This window comes from Gymnodraco acuticeps, unplaced genomic scaffold (assembly GCF_902827175.1).
Source record: "Gymnodraco acuticeps unplaced genomic scaffold, fGymAcu1.1, whole genome shotgun sequence".
Taxonomy (NCBI): domain Eukaryota; kingdom Metazoa; phylum Chordata; class Actinopteri; order Perciformes; family Bathydraconidae; genus Gymnodraco; species Gymnodraco acuticeps.
Genome location: NW_022992351.1, coordinates 4,547,872 through 4,562,508, shown reverse-complemented (window position 1 = coordinate 4,562,508; position 14,637 = coordinate 4,547,872). Strand labels below are relative to the sequence as shown.

At 41.7% G+C, this 14,637-nt stretch overlaps 1 protein-coding gene across 5 annotated transcripts in view; it reads right to left on the bottom strand.

Annotated features, from left to right (window-relative positions):
- Window positions 1–14,375, bottom strand: part of clstn1 (calsyntenin 1) — a 38,678-nt gene extending 24,303 nt beyond the window's left edge. For all 5 annotated transcript variants that reach the window (XM_034209211.1, XM_034209212.1, XM_034209214.1 and 2 more), the window contains exon 1: window positions 14,104–14,375. In XM_034209211.1, the coding sequence (XP_034065102.1) occupies window positions 14,104–14,185 (82 nt within the window). In that variant the 5' untranslated portion in view covers window positions 14,186–14,375. The remainder of the gene's footprint in view (window positions 1–14,103) is intronic.
- Window positions 14,376–14,637: the final 262 nt, after the last annotated feature.

Below are 14,637 nucleotides of genomic sequence, written 5' to 3'. Positions count from 1 at the left end.
GCTCAGAACACAGCGTTGACACAGGGGATATGCAGCTCTCTCTTACAGCCAATATGTGCTCACTCCAGAAAAAGAGGAGATCATGGAGTTACTGTGCTACTGATCTGCAAAAGTGATGCTAACTCTGGCTGACAGAGCGTTGTCGGAAACAGAAACAGGCAACCTGAACAGGCACATTTCATAAAAGGCAGGAAGGTAACAAAAGGGCTGGAACGTCGAAATCTGTATAAAGCTCTATGTTTTAATTTAAACTGCATTTATTTGCAGATTTTACTTTTGCGAAAGGATAATTAGCTATACAGTAACAGGCATGTGCCTAGTCTTTATTCATCATAGCTACCATGTATTAATAATGTCATGTGGCATACACTACTTCTGTTGTCTCAATTAGAAACTGTGGTTAGAATAAAAGTGACTTTTCCTTTATAGCTTATGTGAATGGAAATGCACAGCATGAGCAGCTTCATTACAAACTGAAGCACATCCTCTAGCCCAGGTGTATCTCATTCCCACACAACGACACACTCGAAAATCCATCTCAACAAGCGACATTGTTTAACTAGAGGGTGGATTAATACAAAAGGCTGCTGCCATTCAAGCATTTGCTGAGGCTACCAAACTGTACAGTTGCTGTCTTCCATTACATCATTTAACACCTACAATTCTTCTAAGTCGTCTCACATCTCTGACCCAAAATGCTCGCCCAGAAAAGAAGAAGGAGAAGAAGAATACATGGTTAAATGATCTCTGTGGGGAGGTAACCAACAATTCTAATTAAAACATGTTTTGCAAAGTGAATTCAATCCATTGTTGTGCTGCAGTAAGCCTCAACATTACAGATCTGACTAATAGAAAGACGCCCCGTGTTCAATAACACACTATGTGCTACAATTACATTATGAACTTCAGACAGAAACCAGACAAACAAAAACATGATGTGGATGTTCTAAGGCGACTCAAATTCTGCTGCTTATGCCTTTACATAATTTAGTATAATTCTCAGTTATTACATGATCAACAAAGAATAATTATAAGCTACTTGCACAGGATTGGAGGGGATGTGCGCATCAAAATGATTTAGTCAATTTTCTTAATGAGAAATATGTTCTTATGGCTTAATAAACAACATACGTGCTGCAGCTTTAAATCATTTAATTATGTTACAATTGTTCATTCTTTCTTCAAAACCATGGATGTACAATGTTTGCTCGTCTTGGCAGGAAATAGATATTATGCATTAAATGTGGTGAGAACAAGTGTTTTTGGATAATCTTGACCTACACAAGCAGTGCTTAGTAAGAACGTGTTGCTTTGGTTACCAGTGGTTTAGGATTGATCCGTCCCGATACATGGTCTTTACTGAGCGTCTTGTGACCTGAAGGGAAGTGGATGTCTTTAGAGAGATTGCCAGGCCCAACTACTATAATAATCTGCTTTAGCCTCCAGCGAGTCAACTGTTTGCCAGGTCTAGGGCTGCTCAATTAATCGTATTTTAATCGCAATTACGATTTTGGCTTGCAACGATTACGAAAACAACGTAATCGAAATAAAACGATTATTTTTTAATTATTTTTTATTGGTTTTTCAGTTGAATTATACTTAAAGTTCAGGGTAATCAACTGTTAAAAACATACTGTTCCATTTTTTTTTTTAAATAAATGGATGTTTTCAAAGTAAATGGATAATTGTTTTTTTTATAATCGTGATATCAATTATTGACCCAAATAATCGAGATTATGATTTTTGCCATAATCGAGCAGCCACATGATCACATGTCACATGTGGGCCTCACACTCATCAGTAAAATGTCAAGCCGCATTCTCAGAGCTACTGCAAAACATTTCATCCTAATCTTTCCACCAGGAAGGACGGCTGCCTGCCTGTATTGTGTGTAGTTTCATATAATTTCCCATAGTCTAAAAATCCTTATGTCAATTTAATTAGCACCTTTTTCAAACTTGACTTAAGAGCAAGGAACTACAAAAAAATACCACTTTAGAATGTGCCTGTCATACACTGTAAAATAAAACTGCTGCAAAGTCTGACCAAGACGCACCAATACCTAAGACTGGTCTGAGATGAAAAAATCACATAATGCAGGTATCCTCACAGATGGTACACTCACTGCTGAGCTGAAAACATGACTTAGGTGTATGTATGGGAACAAAGAAGGCAGACCCAGGAGGCTTTTGACACATTTAAAAAGCAAACCGCTATACCACCGGTTGAATTCAAAGCCTCTTTCAGTCACACAAACCTCTCAGGAAATGGCATCTAAAGCGCAGTTTTATTTAAAGCGTGAAATTCTCGAATACATTGTGTGAAATCGCCAACAAGGCCCTTTTGACAAGATGGCTTCATCATCTCACTGCAAGCCCTCTGAGCATTTGTTGCCCTGTGAACATTTGACAGAGCAGCAAAGACATTATTTTCACAAATACTGAACCATCCTTGTTTTGGAACCAGTTATTTATAACACACTATCAACAAGTTAGGATTTCTGCGATTATAAAGGAGAGACTCTCTGTAGTGTAAGGGAGGGACTTTTTTCGTGAGGGGAGGCTTTAGTTTAGGATTTAAAATGGAATGAGATTAGGGAAGGGGCTTTGAAATGTTTGAGGCAGTCTAAGGAGGAAGACGCTGCAGCAGCACTGAGGATGCAAAGTGTAAAAGACTGGCATTATCTTAATCTAACTTAATTAGAAAACCAATTTCAAACCCACTACTGGCCCAATCACAACCAGCAGACTCAGCTCTTCTCTTACTGTACATGGAAGCAGATCATTCAAGAGGATCTCTTAACTTCTAGCAAATAATCAACATTAAACTGATTTAAGATCCTTCCTACGTACTGCCGAAGATGCTTGGGAAGATTTGTGTGTTGCGTCTACTGTAAATTGACCATTATTTTATTAAAATAGGCCTAATGTGTGTCACATGTGTCAATATTCATTATAACCCACATTGTGTGGCTTCATTTATAAAAAAATGTAAATGGTGACAAATATCCATCACAAGAGACGTCACAAATGTACGTGTTTTGTTTGAAATCCCAAAGCTGAATTGAAACAACTGAAAGCAGAGAATGGGTGGCTGGCCATGTTTGCTTGTTAAGTGGCTTGAAGAATTTATGAATGATACGTTTTTGAAGATTATTCTTCTAAAAGATGTATTGTTTCAGCTCTAATCTGACAAAGAATGGCAAAAGAGATCACTGTGCCTAATCCTCACATGTAGAATTTAAGGAGGTCACAACAATGTGGGTCAATGTTAAGCCAAGAAAAAAGGAACGTTTAACAGTGTTTAGAACAGTATCATCTCAGCATACTTGAACACAATTAAAGATTGCAACATTCAGCAACATTAAGCTGTGACAATTGGCCCCCTAATAAATCTGTAATGGAATATAAGTGTTGAAAAAAGTAAAGCTGTGACAATACATTTTCAAGTGACTGCAAGACTCCTTCAGGAACTAACAGTACGGATGAAGGGGTGAAAAAGCAAAAAAACAAACGATAAAGGGGGCATGCTACAAAGAGCATTGCACAGCATACTGCGCACTTTGTGGGGTTAATGATTTGACTTCACAGTGACTCACCCATATTTCTAGCACAGAGCAACCACTGATAAATATTAGATGTATAAGAATACAAATACACAGATATAATAGGCTGATGTTTTACCTCTTGATAAATTATAGATATTAACTCAGTAGAGTATATACTGTATCCACTACCAAACAAATGAAGTCACAACAAAATAATTTCAGATGCTTTTAAGAAATGATTGATGTGTCAGAAGCTGCAGACAACATCACACGCACATCAAGCCCTTACTGCACTAGCACAGACGGCTGGCCTGGCAACACACTACAGTATGTGGTATGAAATCCTGTTACGCAGCAAATAAAGCCACTGACACTTAATCCCATAATGGGATGCGTCTACTTCAGGGGTCGGCAATCCCAATGCCACCATTGGCACGCGGCACCGTAACCAGTGGCACACTAGGAATTAGGGATGTCCCGATCACATTTTTTTGCTCCCGATCCGATTCCGATCATTTGATTTTGACAATCTGCCGATACCGATTTTTCCCGATCCGATCTTTATGCAATGCATTAAGAGAAAACAAAGGTAACAGATAATGGCTGGCCATCTAACGCGATGAATTCAGCTATCTTGGCTGTTATTCTTTTGGCCTTTTCACTGTTCTGGGGCAGTTTCTCTTTCCTTTTAAAAGTGTTGGTTGTTTCTGTGCCGTTACCTGAGTGGCCGCTGTGTACTCGTCATGTTGTTGATGGTGTTTGTTTCTCAGGTGGCGTATTAGATTGGTCGTGTTGAACGTAGCTCTGTTCTTTCCACCACGCGGAACCTCCGCCTTGCAAACATTGCATCTGGCTGTTACCCTGCCTTCGCTTTCAATTTTATAATACTTCCAAGCTCCTGACATTTTCTCTGTCCCGACTCCCGAGTCATCAGCTGAACGTAGCCTCTTGTTAGCTTACAGCTACTATTAGACACTGCGCCCACTCTGTTGCCAGATTTGAGAGAAATAAGCAACCAGGTCTATGAAAACAAGCCCAAAAGAAGCAACACATACATGATGTTGTGTAATTTTAAACCAAAACTAAGGCCTCAGGATGACTTTAAGACGTGAACATGGTAATTTTTGTTTTGTAACATTAAATTAAAAAAATTAAAAAATGTAAAAAATAAAATAAAATAAAAAAATCCCGATCCCCGATTTTTTTCTCCCGATTCCGATCTTTTGAAAATCACGTGATCGGCTCCGATCCCCGATCACGTGATCGGATCGGGACATCTCTACTAGGAATAAGTGTGCAAAATATTACAATCTTATTTTCGGATCCTGAACGAGACCGCCGCCAGAGCGAGTCTCCCTGTTACCTGCAGAAGGAAGCCATGCACGCAACGCAGCCCCGCTCTCTTTAACAGCCCCTACACGGCGGCGTGCGTTGCCGCTTCAACGCTTCTGCCCATTCACTTTGAATGGGGTGACGTCACGATTCGCCGAACTGCATTGTGGGAGCAAAGCGTAGCTTCTCTCGCGGTGCTCGCTGAAAAAGTAGAGCAATGTTCTACTTTTGCCGCCTCTACGGAGGCGTCAGCCAATCAAATCCCGCGTATGCAAATCTGACAGTACAAGTGCTAGCCAATCAAACCGCGTGTATGTTGGGAGAGCCAGACCGCAGTTATTTCCCATATGTCAAAAAATGGAGGAGAAAATTATCGTGGCGGTAGGGAATCACCCGGTACTATATAACCAGTCCCTCTTTACATACAGGGATACAAACCGGGGGAGGTGGCAGAGACAGTGGGTGACACTGGTAGGTTTTCGCCTGTTTGGAGAGTTTATATCCAGTGTACTTCGTTTGAATGGACAGCTAGCAAGCATAGACAGTATATTAGCCAGCATGGATGTAGCACGAATGCTTTGCTTTGTATGTCCGGGGCGGGACATTCATGTGATTGGTTGTTGGTCGCGTAGCTCGTGTTGACTCCCCAAGCTCAAGACACGCCCACCGCCAAGCGGCAACGCACGCCGCCGTGTGTAGGCTCCGTAACGGCCCATACACACGGCGGCGTGCGTTGACTCTTCAACGCTTCTGTCGATTCACTTTGAATGGGGTGACGTCACATTTCGCCGAACTGCATTGTGGGAGCAAAGCGTAGCTTCTCTCGCGGTGCTCGCTGCATAAGTAGAGCAACGTTCTACTTTTGACGCTTCGACGGAAGCGTCAGCCAATCAAATCCCGCTTATGCAAATCTGCCAGTACAAGCGCTAGCCAATCAAACCGCGTGTATGCTGGGAGAGCCAGACCGCAGTTCATTTCCTCATATGCCAAAAAATGGAGGAGAAAATAATCGTAGCGGTAGTGAATCACCCGGTGCTTTATGATCAGTTCACCTACCGGGATACAAACCGGAGGAGCCAGGCATGGAGGGAGGTGGCAGAGACAGTGGGTGAAACTGGTAGGTTTTCGCCTATACTGTGTACTTCGTTTGAATGGACAGCTAGCAGGCATAGACAGTATTTAGCCAGCATGGAATGTTGCGTAAAATAGCACCATAGACATTAATGTCATAAATGTTCATCATATAAAATGTGACATGTAAAACCATTTATGCAATTGACAGGAGAGATTCATGTGATTGGTTGTTGGTCGCATAAACTCCCCAAGCTCAAGACACGCCCACTGCCAAGCGGCAACGCACGCCGCCGTGTGGGGGCCGTAACTCCAGGCGACTTTCTGCCGCTTTCCTCCGTGGTGCAGTGCTGATGGTTTCACCACACTTCACAAATTGCAGTAGGCGTGTAGGCATAAGGAGCTGTACAAATGCCACAGTTTTTGCGTGTCTTTAGTTGAAAGCCCAGTGGCGATCTGCTCATCTCTCATCGAAATAATATGCTACAAAAGGGGCGGACTGGCCATCTGTGTGTTCTGGAGAATCACGGAACGGACGATCGTCCTTATTATTATGCCGTTTAAACCAATTATTTAAATGTGTTTGTTAAATTCGGAATCATGTAAGTTGCGCTGACAGGTCCACACACTGCTTCCCCGCAGCGAGGCTCCCCCCGCCCTCCTGTTGACAGTTCACGAGCGTCGAGCTCCTCACCCCCCCCCCCGTTAATAATTCACATTCGTCGGCACGCTGATACATTTTATTTTATTTTTTTAAATGGCACTTCATATCAAAAAGGTTGCTGACCCCTGGTCTACTTCATTCAATGACAAGGTCAAGTGACTAGCAAGACATCAAACAAAGCAAATGATAGTGCCAAGTTTTCATTATGCATATTATCTGACGATGAGCATGTAACAACGAAATTAGTGAGAATGTCCCGCCAACACCAGGAACCACTTTTAATAAGCATGATAAATAAAGCGTTTTAGAGAGGCAGCAGAAACCTGGCTCACCTATGACACAGGTCTACAAGGATAGTAATACTTGTGACTGTGTGTGCTAAGTTGTGCCGTACCAAGCCATCCACTGATCAGCTCTGTCTCTTCAGACCAGAGGGCGCATTTTAAGAGACATTAAATGCTTTTAAATACATTGGTTCTTCTAAAAATGATGCATGCTTTGTCATGTATTTATGCTTCATGGGCACATGAACATCTCTGTGCCCATGAAGCATAAAAAGGGAAATATCATTATCATCTGTCCTGATATCTTGATCAATTAACGCCAAGTTACCAGTTGATCAGGTTCACATAGTTAAACTATACAGACTAATACAACAATCCTGCAATAATCTGTTTTTTCATTTGATGATTGGCAGTCATGGAAACGTGCGGAAAAGGGCATTGGTCTACCTTTGTTAATATAAATGTACAGTGTACCTAATACAGTGGCAACTGAGTGAGGGTTTACTTTAAAGTGGGGAAAGCTACTTGCTTTATCATCTTACCATTCATATTTTAATGTCATTTCCACAATTATGATCCTTGTTGTTGTATTTTTTTGTACTTTATTTTAACCATATCCTTTGCAATAAACAACCCCACTCCAAACTAAACCAAGCCGAAATGTCTTCCTTTATACAATGTTTTTCCAGTTTAATTAATGTAGCACTGCAACTTTTGTGCTAGTCTTGCAACTGATTTACAAACAGGGACAATAAATAGTTTTGTCTTTAGGCTAAATAGGCCTCACTTCTCTTTGCATAGAAACATTTTCTGTGAGTTTTCCCCCAAATATTGACCATAAATTATCTACAAAAAAATATAAACTATAAAACTCCCAAGTTAATATTGTCTGCAGGGCTCCCAGTGACATGTCATGGACGACTTCTCTCATGACCCACAGAGAACCGGGTGACCCCACTGACCATTCAACATGGACACAAAGACAAAGCACCTATATGGTTGCCTAGCTCTTTTATTGACGCGTAACTCTTACAGTTTGACCTATTAACCGTGATGAAACACTTCCTGCGAGAATTTGAGTGCCACAATAGGTCCTGATAATCCTGAGGTTCAACAGGAAGCCGGTACACACTCACTCTATGCTATTGCTGTGATGTCTCCTCTTCATGGAGGGGAAATTAAATCAGCCTGCCTCCACAACGCTTGTTAAAAGCTTTGCACGTGTACTGTAAACCCTCACTATGGCCATGGGCTTAACCAAATACAATGATAGCAGACTGTTCCCAGGATACTGGTCACCCTGGGAGAGCCAGAGAGCTAAACCACAGCTGTACAGATTGTAGCAGCATCACTGCAGCAGATGATCGCTCTGTAATTATCAGATGAAGCCTGATAATGCCTGGGAACCTCTGAGGGCATGTTGTGTAATCATGATGGTGGAGCCAAGTGTCAGGTGTGACGCGTTGAGGAGATCTGCTTCATCGATTTAGCTAATATTTAACCTTTAATGTCCGACAGCCTGCAAACCTTTATCATGTTTGATTACATGCAAATGTGAAGCTGCAGCCCACTCCGCGGCGGATCAGCTACTGAGCAACACTTCACTTTTAAGTGCAATAATTCAAGTTGGTATTTGCAACCGTTTTATTACCTGGTGATTTACGTGTTGATGTCTATAGAGATTTCAGATAATAAATTAGTCCGTACTTTCTACTAAACATCATACTGCCTGCAAACAGTGTGAAAATGTTAGCCTGTGTACATGAATCACAAACTGAGCAGCTTGTGTTTAACTTTGATTAATAATACTGCATAACCAGTTTACTCTCTGCATGTTTGATTACCCGAAATTATAAATAACTTAAAAGATTATTAGCAAAACCTGCCAATTACAGGTAACATGAGTGGCAGCATGGTCTACTACAAACTATCTGTCATTTTGTCTTTGTTTGAGACTAAATAAAGCCTCTCTGTTGCCACAATATTTGTTCACATTTGTCCCATAAGCTACAGAAGAATACTGGGAAGCGAGAAAGCAGTGCCTGTGCTCAGGTGATAGTCAGACATTGAGGAGTTTCAGGAGGAAAGCACAAAAAACTTGAAGAATTTGAACAGCTCCATGACAAAAAACAAATACAGAGAAATATGCAAAATGCACCGACATCAAGTGACTCAGAGTGTGAGACCAGAAGGCAATTACAGCTGTGGACTAACTGCTCAAAATCTCTGCTTGCCAGAAGGAGAGCTTTCAACCTCCACCACAGGGCCTCTTCATGGTTGTTTAGAAGGCAGCTTCAGGAGTATCAAACAGAGAACAACCGAAGCTGCAGCCAAGCGGGTCAACGTATGAGACGAATGCAAATCTGATTAAGGCAATGACTTCAATCATGCTGGCGAGTGGCTCTCTTAACTCTGTTGCTCGGGAATAATCAATGGACAATTTGCTCACGGTCTGAAACAGACGGCACACTTCTCTGTTTGTCTTTACAAGCCCCTCAGCATGTTGACGCAAGCCACCTCCATCACAGACTGGGGACTGTTCTACGGACCCTTTTAAAAAGGAAACCCAGACTTCAGGGGCCCTCACTCCCCAAACACCCTGCTCACACAGACAGGAGAGCCTCTCAGTTTCTCTGCCAGGCAACAACATTTGTTTGTCCTCTCTAGGCAGTCTCCAATGCCCGACAGAACGAACACACCCTCTTTACGGCAGTGGTGCTCCTCTGAAGAGGGGGTTGGGAGACGCAGAGCCTCGAATGCAACTCAATCACCTCTCTGTAGGAGCCGCACAAAAGAGCCAGTGAGAGCGCAGAAGTGAGAGTGAGACGGGTAGAGCTCTGCGCAGGGTGCAGCTGACCTGCTGCTGCAGGTAATGCGCTCTTTGGTTACCCGTTTCCCAGGGAGCATGTATCATTGCATGCTGGGAACACCCAAATGTGAATCCCTCTGCAGTGCCAGTATTTACCTGGAAACAATGGGACTTAAGGGAGCAGGTAACACAGCCATGTTTAAAACCGGTTTGCTCCAGTATTTGTTACACTCAGTAATACAAATAAAACCAAAATGACTTTCTTGTGAATTTGGATGGTTTATTGCAATACCTTCAAAATATTCTGCTGCAATTGACAAAACTTGATTAAGCAGACGTTTTAACTAATCCATACAAAATGTGGATGGACTCATTCAAATCCTGGATTCTGATTATTTCTCATATTGTTTTTTTCATATCTGAATTACGCTTTTGCTCTACCAGAGGCTCATGTGAATGCTATCCCTTTTCCTGGTGGCTAACACAACTTAATATGCACAACTGAATGACCCATTCTTGACAGTTCACTGACTCCATTCAGTCCACGAAGGCACCGATGAGAGGAAAGTCACCACCGACCCGAATTGAGTCCAGTATTCTCATGGCCTCATCTGTCCAGCACTAAGTGGCAAATTACCAAAACGAAATGCTTCAACAAATTAGCACTTTCGGGGATTATCTCATATACACATTCTTGAGGGGCTTCAGTCGCAATCCTCCGAACAGTGAACACATTGTGATGTGCTTAGTCAACATCCCGACCTCTGAAGTCTGGCCCTAAAAGCCCTTTGTTCCTCTGAGAAATCTCTGAATAAATACTGCAATAATGTAAGAGTTAAACAGTAGGAACAGGGCCTCTGTGTGGGGCAAGCAAACTGTAATTCAGGAAAATACAGGGTGAAATGTTTGGATCAATTTATTAATGCAAAGTTATTTCATTTCTAAGTCCTGGTTGTCTGTTTTTCAAAACAACATCTAATCAAATACATAACAGATATCAGTTAAACTAAGTGTAAACATACGCAATGACTCCAAGAGTCAAATTGTGAATCAGAAATCTTGTATCATAGAAGATGTTGAGGTCTATAAAATGCCATCACTTACTGACAAGGGTCTGCTTACTAGAAATTCTGCAAAATTAATCCTTGAACAAACCAGTTATATCAGCTGACTTGAGGTATTCTTCAAAAATCAATAAGAACCAAAAAAGCAATAAAGTGATGTTGCAAATGGTGCGCTCCGAGTCCTTTTGATATGTCCAATGACTGATTGTGATAAAGCCATGAATCTTGTAGTGACCGACACTGTGGAATACAGAGCACATCACTTAACATAAAATGAAATGGTTCCCATCTATCAAAACCACTGATGCACTGTTGACATGTTCTTTTTTGCTAAACCGGATAACAAAAGGCATGTACGAAGGAATGCTTCTGAACCCAACTGATTCTCTATCATTCCCTTCTCACCCTATTGATATTTAGTGATGTTATTTCTGAGGAGATATAAGTCTGTAAACTGGCACTCAAAGATGGCATACAACAGTTAGAGGATCTGCATGGAAGAGTGGAACAATGCAGACATTGTCAGCTGTGTGCATCCACATAGTTCCTGTTTGCCATAACATAGCAAAATGACTTGCGTAACACAGATTGTTGGGAGGTTAATGGTTTAAATTGGGGGATCTGATTGTCTACAACAAATTCAAAATGGCTGACGTTTTGATGGGGTTAATCTTACATTTTGGTACTAGAATCCTTTAATCAATAGATGTAGCAGTGTTACGTTATGCTTTTCATAAGCCAGACAAAAGGTTTCAAGCAATATTGGTTTTTGAAGGCTAATATCAATAATGTATGTTCGAGTATGTCACTGATGGCCACTTGCATTGGTGGAAAAGCCTCTGAAAAGGCATTAAAATGATCCCAAAATTGTTAAATACATTCATAAATCAGTTTACATAATGATCATTGAAATCATTTTTTTAAGAAGAAAGACACTGTAGAGATGATGAATATTTTTAATGAGGCCATTATCAGGGAGGAAACTCAGAGGTCCATTTCACAATTTAAGATGAAAAGTATTGACCCGATACATTGCTCTGACCGTAACTGACGTGAGATTTTCAGTGAATCAATGGTAGGCTTCTCCAATGAATGCAAGATGAGGAAGACGTGAAGAGAAAACTTGCATCTATAATGTATACTTTACTGCAATGGGAACGCATATGTTAACTCAGCACCACAAAAAGCGAGGCATCCAATTTGTTCAACTAGAATTACTTAATTCAATGATGAATGGGCCAAGCAACTTCCCAGCAGCCAGCTTTTCCTTTGTCTGGCTTTGTCTGGAGGAAGCTCATGGATTTGAGCAGACCTAAGGTTTGACTCTAGAACATGAAGTCACCCAGCAGCTGCTGCTCATAACAGCAAAAGGAAAAGATGACATGGGCGAGAATTTGAAAACAAGAGATAAGAAACGTTATCAAAATAAGAAGAAAAACATTACCAGTGGTGGTAAAACACCAAAGAGTTAAAAGCCTAACATTCTGTGAGGCTTCAACAGTGTGCCACAGAAGATATGTGTTTGCACCAGTTTTACACACACTGACATTTCCTTGCAGGCACTGTAATGAATCATAAAGGCTAGGTACAAATGTGTGTATCAAGAACATATTTTCCCAACCGATCCACAAGGGTTGCCACGTCATCAGTGATGAATATCTGTAGGCGAACAGCTGAGCAGCAAAACATCTCTTGGCAAGGTAAATTCACCTGAATGTGCTTAAGCTCAGTCTGTTTCTGAAGTCATAAAATCAGATGGATTAACCTGAAGAGTACACAATTCATTATCCGCTGCACGGTGGCCTGTATTACAGAGAAATAATCAACAAGTCATGAAAACTTTAACCAAGACTGAAGGTGACAAGAGGTGACGTACAAAATAAGCTGGTGACCTTTGGTCATTAAAGATAAGCCCTCACCAAGATGGTGGTTTCACAGGTCTCCAGTGCTGATAAGAGCTGGGAAGTCAGCAGGTGCACATTTCAAACACACTTACAACAAAGCCAGATTCTCACTGCTTTAGGCCTTTCATTTCCGATAGACGAGGAAATAAATGAAGTTACTGCTTTACAAATGGAAGGCTCCCGGTGCTGTGCATTCCCAGCTGCCTGACATGGCAACAGGAACAAATATGTCTGGATTAGATGCAGTAAAATGTTATGGGTATACATATCCTTTTCATGGTCGGTTCAGAGGGAATAAAACAGGGTTTAACATTTGAAGAACACAAACTGGCCTCCAGCAATAGTGGCTGCCCAGACATGCTGACATGGCCAGTGACTAATATGCACCTGCCTTTACACACCCTGAAACAGGAAGCTCTGGGGAGTCAGTGGATTGGGATTAACGTGAAAACACAGTCTATAAATCCATGCAGTGAGGGTGAGCTGCTGAAAGGAGGGAGGTGGACCGCCCTGCAGCAAATAAAGGCATGTCTCTCCTCAGTGTGGGATGAAGTCCATCGGTGACATAGCAAAGCGCAGTTTCACTTTCAGCTATTATATAGTCTCTGATTACAAGAAGGCCAAGACATACAGAGAGGTTTTTTACTTAAACCCGTGATCACAGTCACACCACATACATTATTAAACCAATCGACAAAACAGGGGCTGGTGAAGAGGATCTGCAATGCGTAGCCAACTGAGCTCCGTCCTGGTGCGACCACACAACGGTGCCAAACCTAGCGTTAGGCTTAGTAAAGAATAATGAATTGTGCTTTAATAACACGACATCTTGAATAAAAACGGGTTAAGTGAACATATCATCACTCGCCTTAAAAACAGGTGTACTCAAATAAATATATAAAAAAACGAGATGAGTACAGGAAGTACCAGACACAAGCAAGTTATAAAAAAAATAATTGTACGAACTCTGCAGAGGGTGAATTTGTATCTCATGTCAGATTATTAAGAAACGAGTGAGACAACCCAATGGGCCAAAAATAGATTAAAGCAATGACAGAAGGGGGTCGTTTCGTGGCTTTATCTTTAAAGTAGACTATTTCTGGTTTCCACGCTTTATTAGTAAATCTCACACATATATAATAACAGTAACTGTAATAGTACAATGTGTAAATGAGGATTAGTAAAAGGTTAAAAATTATGCAGTATCGCGGGATGCACTTGCTCCGCCGGGGTGCTGCGGCTCCAGAGATGACCATCCCTGAGCAGGTTCCTGAACATCCCTAAGCAACGCACCGCCTAACGTTCGTTTTAAACCCTTATCGCCTGGCAACAACCGGAGGAAACGTTACATTTTGACCGTTTCCAAAGATAACCCAGTGTGTCACGGACAGGCAGACACAACCCAACGGGAGATAAATCCCAGTTTACCTTTAGCTGCCTCCACCGCACATAATAGTCCGAGGACCAGTCCGACAGCGGATGCAAATGGTGTATTCCCTCGGACCCGCATCCCGACTTCGAGTTCAACCACGGCGAATTAAAAAAAAAAAAAGCTTCTTCTTCCCACGTCAGCCAGGCGGAATGTTTCTCCCACAATAAAAATAAAATCCAGAAGATGAGGTTACCACGGTAGCTCTAAGATGGCCGTCGTCGCTGCCGCCGCTCTGCTCTTCAATCACCGCTTCTCTCGCAGTTTTGCAGCTCGCTGGGTTCAGGGACTGTTGGGCATTTGGAAGACACGTCCCAATCGCACTGATTCATTCTGTCTGCTTGTTGGCCAGAGGTGGAGGAAGTACTCAGAATCAGATCTTGTACTTAAGTAAAAGTAGGAGTACCAGAGTGTAAGAATACTTTGTTACAAGTAAAGGTCCTGCAATCAAAATGTTTTACAAAAAAGTATTACCATCAAAATATACTTGAAATACTAAAAGTAGGCCTACTTATAATGTAGAATGGCCATTT